Genomic DNA, 7211 nt, shown 5'->3' with positions numbered 1-7211 from the left:
ACAAACCAACAAAAAAGCGTCAGCGTGATCACCAGCGGTGTGTTGTTGATTGTACATGTGGTCACCATGTGGTCACGAGTAGGCCTACAGCGTGCCGTTAAACCATAAGAAGAGACACTTGACTCGGGACCCAGTTTGGTTCATAAATTGCACCCAAGAAAAGAACACACTCTCTCTCTATCTCTCTCTCTCTCTATATATATATATATACATATACTTTAACTTTAACAGTATTATTGAGAACCTATTGTGATTGTATATATATTATTTATACGATCAAAACAAGGCATATACGTTACTAATCACAATACTGTAAATTCAGCTACCTCTATGAAACAAGGACGTGAACAGCTTGGAAAGTAGAAAAAGACACACTCGCTCTATTAAAGTCACAAGTGTTCTCAAAGCTCACGTATACAGAAAAGTGGATTTTGCCCTCTTGATGAACAGAGACCTCTGAACTGAATGTAAAAGAGAAACACTGGCCGAGGAAAATGAAGACACGTCAAGATTTTTTTTTTTCTTCATAAATAAACTAGCTACTCAGCGTTAGTGCTTGAGTTTTATGGCTTTAGTTTTATCTTATTCATTTGTCTTGTATACACGTAGACGTATTGTATAATAAACACAGTAAAAGAGACACAGCCGTGAAGGGTTTCAGGTCATTTAAATACTGTAGAAGTGAAAAATAAAAACGTCCAAGTAAAGAAAGAGAGAAGAAGGGATTCCAAGTCATTTGTGTCCACTGGAAAGGGATATTTCATCTTTTGGCCTCTGGAAATTCATTTCATACAATGATATGATCCAACAGACTTCACTACTGGCACACATAACGACTCCTACGATCCACCTACAGATCGCAGAAATATTCAATCTTCCTCTCACAAATTGTTCCAGAGCAACACCGTGCTAAATGTGTTAGAGAAAAAGTCGTATTATAGACTTGGAACCCCCCCCCCCCCCCCCCCCCATCCCAAAGATAAAAAATGTAAAACATATTACTGCAATAGCAATACAATTCTGAAATAAGTCAAACATTGGCCTTCAGATAAGTGCTGAAACAACATGGCAGATAAATAAATCAAATAAAAATGTTGATCACAAGGAAGTATATAGCAAGCATCCTACATGAACTCACACACAGTACTGGACGACACACTTGCTGAAGATTTTTAGGCGTGGAAAGGTTCTTATTAGTAATAGTACTCTAATATTTGTAATATTTGAATGACATTCTCTCCAATGACCCTGATGGAAAATAAATACACATTTGTTTCATTTAGAAAATATACAGTGCGTCTTTTTTTCCCCCTTCGTTTGTGTTGTTAAAATGACAAATGACACCCATTTACGTACACAAGATATTTTTGCTTCGTCTCTAAAACATGCTTCTATGTACAGTATTTTGTATAAACATGCAGTATCAACGTGTATGAACTATGTAGTATATAGGCAAAAACTACACACCAATGGGTTGCTTGATTGCTTCCACGTTGCCTTTTCTTTAGTGCCGCTTCATCAACAGAGGAAAAAAAGATTATATGTGAGAAGAAAAACTGAAAAATCTGAACATGGTCTATGTTGGTTATAAAAAAATAAAAATTCACAATTTCCAACAGAGAAAGATACAAGAGCCAGCATTCAGTCTACATTTGATTTAAATTGACTTTGCATTTTCTTGCAGACAGTCAATGAGTAGATTTTGCTGTTGGAGCTCACGGACAGCACTGATTTAACTTAATAACTAAACCGGCAAGCAGGTGTACCTGGGCCCAAGCACCCAACTCAAATCAGGATTTCAAAGAGCAATTTATTCAGCGTTAATGAGTTTGTGTCAAACAACAGTTTGGATTTTGTCAGAAGTAAAAGTGCATGATTCCTCTTCAACAGATTCACAAATACACTGAGCCAATTACATTGTGTGAAGGAGACCAGGAGCATTCGATCGCAATGTGTCCCTTTACTTTTCAGAGGAGTCCATTTGTATGAGGAGCGCTTTCTGGCATGCCACGTGTGCCACAGAACAATTCAATCTCACAACATTGTATAAGTAATGAAAAAACTCTACACGGATCGAAGAACAGTGTCAAATTACCACAGAACAGAATAATACCCAGTAGTGCAATTAAATTCAACAGTTTGGTAAGCTGTGTATAAAGTACACACGGATCAGTGCCTTCTTCCAGTCCATATCCTTGCAATCAAGTGAGAATCGTAATATTCAAACAATCAAAACACAAAATACACAAAAAGCTGAGCCAAAACAAAGCAACAGCAACAAAAAAACGGCGATAATGCACCCCCCTGCTTTTTCCCCTTCTCTTTCTTAAAACCAGCAGTTATAAATAACATAAACAATTAAAGCCCTGGTATCTGAGGGTACTTAAACATTTGGATTTAAAGTGCACGAGGAGTAAAAGTATTTGAAGTGAAATAAAATACAGCTGGATAAATAAAAGGAGAGAGAGAGAGAGATAGAAAAAGTAAAGAAATGAAGAGAACAACACCGCTTACTGGAAGGCGTCCCTGGTAGTTGAAAATTGCTTATTTTGTTACTTTGAAGGCTTGTCTCCTTTATGACTGTAAGACGGTTATAGGGATTCCTTTGGAGTAAAACCCTTGTATCAAGTCCATGACTAATGGCAGTAGCACAAGTGAGATACAGGATCAGAGGCGTTGGGAGGGGAGGTGGTAGACTGCAGGCAGTAATCGACACCTTGTAAATATCATGTCATTGGTTGGAATCAGTCTCTGTTGTAACCGCTCTGATATTTCCTTGCTTTTTCTTGTTCAAATGACAGACACGTCGCCTTTTTGCCAATATCAAAAAAACACGCAAATACCCGCCCCCCTTTTCTTTTTTTTTTACCAAAAACCCACCACTCCCTGTTCCCTAACGTACCATTCCATGGATCAACTAACACCAGTCGCGAGCCTTATGTGACCGAAAAAAAAAAAGAAAAACAAGCGCTCAAACTTTTGAATCCAACGTTTCGTTCTCATCATGTGGAGTATTTGAATAATAACAACCCGTTTAGAAAAAAAGGCATGGAGTTTCAGTTTCCTCTCAGTTTTCCTGAGACGATGGGCGGAAGGTTAACTAATCAAAAAGGCAGTGTGTTTGTGGGTAACTGGACATGTGCCTATCCCTACTTGCTACCCAACTCTAGGAATGTACTTCAAACTAACAGAATCATCTAGTATGACAACTGGCAGGTGTAGAACATGGTGCACAATACACCTACGGAATGGACCTGCTTGTGTTATTTCTCTATCATATGGCAGTATAAAGCATTTTATTATTAAGCACTAGTCTAAGCAAACCGTGTCACTAAAGGGAAGGGGTGAGAAGTACAATGTGAGAGAATGTATGTTTTATCCCCTCTATCACCAGATTCCCATATAGCACTCTTACTGGTCTTTGTAGTCTACTCTGTATTCTTATTAATGGAACCACAACCCCAATACAAAAATAGATCTAAAGGAAATCAACGGAGTATCTGTCCATCCTGTAACTTGTCTTCTTTTTTCAATGACATGATTTCATATAACATGATGCTTTTTTTTAAACTATGTTTCCCATCATGTTCAGTGATATCGATGGATCTTTTGTAAGGAGAGAGGAGGAGGGGGGTTGGGGGGGGGGGGGGGGGGTCGGAGGGAGCAGATGTACAGTTGGGGTGTTCTTCTGGAATATACACTGATATGTGGGACCTGGGGACATGATGGGAAATGCATGGGTGGGTAAGGTGGAAGTGGGGACGATGTGTTCAGGGGTGGGTGGGGGGAGTTTACTTCTTGGCATTCAGCGCTGCGAGGGCGGCATCCACCTCCTCCTCTGGCTGCAGCGGATGCCACTGGGCGATGGGGCGACGGGGGTTGGCCAGCATGTCGGACCAGTGTTTCAGCCCGGCCCCCGTGCTCTTGCTTCCCACCAAGATCTTCCCAATGGCATCGTTCTTGCCAATCTTGTCATAATCCAGCACTGTGATCACAGCTAGGATTTTCTGGGAGGGAAAGCATCACAACAAGGTTCAGAACGCCACGGCGATTACACGGACATGAGGGCTGGAAAGAATTTTGCTCAAATACTTCAAGTATTTCAGTTGATGGCGCATCGTGCCCAGTGTTTGGGTGTGCAGTGATCCTATTGTGGAGGCTGGTACCAGCAGGGACTTGCTTTATGTGGATTCAGAAATGTTCAGTGTCTTGCTTACTTCTATCTTCATAAATATTGAAGATTAGATTGTTTCTGCGTTTCATATTGTAAAAATACATTTTTTGATAAAATATGTTTTTTTGCATGTTTGATGCTGATTTGTATGCCACATCAACAATGTAGAAAATCAATGAGCAAAGCATTCTCCAAAGAAATGACAGTACTTCTTGCTTGGAAAATGAACTGGCATTTAAACAGCGCCTTTCTCCATACTCTGATGGCAAAGGCTGCTCGACAGGATCTACTCAGATCATGATGGTTAAGCCTTCAGGAGCAATTTGGGGTACAGTATCTTCCACATGTGGAGTCGGGGATCAAACCGCAGATATTCCGATGATTGGATGACCCGCTGTACCTTGCTCAGGTCTGAGCTGAGGCTATCTGCCCGAGGTCTGAGCCAGGTAGCCACAGCATATATATATATATATATATATATATATATATATATATATATATATATATATATATATATATATATATATATACTGTATGCATGGCCATGAACAGAAAATCTCAAGGTTCCAGCAACAGTTTAACGTAACAAAAATACACTTAGGTGCTTTCTTGCTGAGAGTTAGATGAGAAGATTGATATTATATATTGTTTGTTTCATGTGTACAAAAAACACAGAGTGAAAAAACAACAAGGTTTTGCGCTAGTTGGACGATAGCAGAGACTTCCTGGAGTTTCTACTGGTTCAAGACTTCATGCTAAGCTAAGCTAAACTGTCTTCTGGCTACAGCCTTATATTTACCGGACAGACGGACATGAGTGTGGCACAGATCTTCTGATGATCGAACTCTCGAGCAAGACAGCAAATGAGCTTGATTCCCAAAGCGTCAAATTACTTTACAGAGTGAAATGTGGTGAACATAGCAGAAGTGGAGAAGAGTCATGAAGCCAGCAAACTGTCTCAGTTGTGTTCGTTATACAGCGATATCGTTCTCAAATCTGCTAACATACTCGCTACTGGTCATAACAGACCAAATGATGCTGCGGCAGCAAAACTCAAAGAGTGTAGTTAACTGAGCATTTTACTGCTCATGAATTCCCAAATCGACCAATTAAAAGATGATGAAGTGACAAAACGATGGTTGCACATACAGGTGTGTTCCCATCCCCGGCTTTATCTTCAAGAGACCGCCTGTGGCGCGTAACGGTATTATTTGTGTCCATATAATTGCCGGATGATAGATTGCTTGGGAGGGCTCAGATCTGGATCTGGGTATACAATTACAGTGATTAGTAAAAACTATTTTTACCTGTAAAAAGGGCTTTTTTACACCAGTGCTTCCTTCAGAAGGTAGTCTTTCCACCCCTGCTAGCTCCTAAATGATGTTAACAAGGTAGGTAGTCCTCACCTGCATTTGGTCAATAGGAATCTCAAAGCTGAAGGACTCATTGTAATACGGATTCAAAGTGTTCTTCTTCACTGTCGTCTTCTTCTTCTTCAGCTTCTTTCCATTTTGCAGCAAGTTAATTTTCACGTAGGGATCTGACAAAGAAAAGGAAGAAAGAAATCGTGATAAAGCAGATGAAAGAAACAGCCGAGCACGTGCATGTCTGGGTTGCAGTGCTGCAATGCACCAACAGATGGGGCCAATGCTGAAGCACTGCAGCGTCAGCACGTGAGCAGAGCAGGAACGACCTAATGGCTGCACTCACAGGCGCGTTCCTGTATCCACTGCAGTCCCACTGCAAGCATCCAAATGCCACATTAAGCTGAAGTGCTGTTGTCAAATGGTGCACGCTGAAACAGTGTCAAGTGCGATGGCGTGATAACGAAATGCAGTATCTGATGCTCGGCTCTGTGTGTTTACCTGACAGTCCTCCCACGTCCATTTTCTTCAGGTTCTTGGCCTCAAGAATGCAGATGGTAAGTTTGCCAGCAGTCGGGACGTAACGCAGAGAGATGCAAATGTCACCCAGCTTCTCCGGCTGTTAGGAGGAGGAGGAGGAGGAGGAGGAGGAGGAGGAGGAGGAGGAGGAGGAGGAGGAGGAGGAGGAGGGATGGGGAGAGAAAGTTAAAGATGGTCTGACGCAGAATTGATGTCTTCTCTCTGATGTACAATACACTGCACAAATACACAAACTGTCCCTTTGGAATCACATTTTAAAGACACATCGTCAATCCAAATAATTCCTGCTGCAATTACTTTTGTCTTGTCAGCAGAAATCAGTACATCTCGTTGGCCTTTTCAAGGTAAATAAATTGATCCGAGACCGCAAGCAACTGAGTGATTATTTTATCTTAAGGTGGCTCTGGGGACGTTTCATTGATTAAAACCTGTTTTTCATATGATGGTGAATTCACATTACAGGCTGCATGGCTACAGAGAAAGCAGTTGATTCGAAAAAAAGAGTGTCCTTCAGCCCTGTGAATCTCATTGGTAAACAGACAAAGTGGCCCCCTTGTGCCCGAGGGTATTTTTGTATTACGTCATCAGCTGAGTTAGCTGTTCATGCTGCTCTATATGAAGAACTGTGTTTCAACAGTCTTTTACAGTTGGCAAATACAATTATAAGACTTCTATCGGCTGCTATTAGACTGTCACTATTTACACATCAAGCAGTTGCAGAGCAACATTATCATTCATTTGGAGTCTTGTTGATGGCCATCTGGTGAATGTAAGTCATAGTCACTCTCTTTTGATCTCCATCAACTCCTGAGGCAAATCTGGCTCCCAATTAGCTGTTAAATAATCGATTATGTTCGCCAGCTCGTGGCTGTCTGTCTGCCGTTTGGTGCTGCTGAGCAGGAAGTATACAGTCATTTTTTTAGAGCTTGTTTGTTTTGCTGAAAACAGCTGCCTGCTGAGGCTGAAATAAAACACACTGTAAGAGCAGTGACAGTGAACTAAACAAGCAAATGTGCGGGCCAAACAGCTAAATAATGAGCCTAAAGTCATTATAAAGGAGCATCCACCTTCTACATTGTAAAACTACAAATGATAAGCTTGTCGATATTGGTATTGGCCTCAACTAGCAAAAC

The 7211-nt window shown here is 41.0% G+C and overlaps 1 protein-coding gene across 1 annotated transcript in view; it reads right to left on the bottom strand.

The window, feature by feature from the left end:
- Nucleotides 1-1048: 1048 nt before the first annotated feature.
- The window catches only part of LOC306780496 (synaptotagmin-2-like), a 51914-nt gene continuing 45751 nt past the window's right edge, over nucleotides 1049-7211 (bottom strand). The window contains exons 9-11 of the mRNA XM_079272894.1: nucleotides 6040-6157; nucleotides 5581-5714; nucleotides 1049-4007 (exon numbers count right to left, since the gene is read on the bottom strand). Of these exons, the coding sequence (XP_079129020.1) occupies nucleotides 3792-4007; nucleotides 5581-5714; nucleotides 6040-6157 (468 nt within the window). The 3' untranslated portion in view covers nucleotides 1049-3791. The remainder of the gene's footprint in view (nucleotides 4008-5580; nucleotides 5715-6039; nucleotides 6158-7211) is intronic.

Source organism: Melanostigma gelatinosum (assembly GCF_949748355.1).
Source record: "Melanostigma gelatinosum genome assembly, chromosome: 8".
Taxonomy (NCBI): Eukaryota; Metazoa; Chordata; class Actinopteri; order Perciformes; family Zoarcidae; genus Melanostigma; species Melanostigma gelatinosum.
The sequence above is the reverse complement of the archived record's forward strand: the minus strand, read 5'-3'. Positions and strand labels throughout refer to the sequence as shown.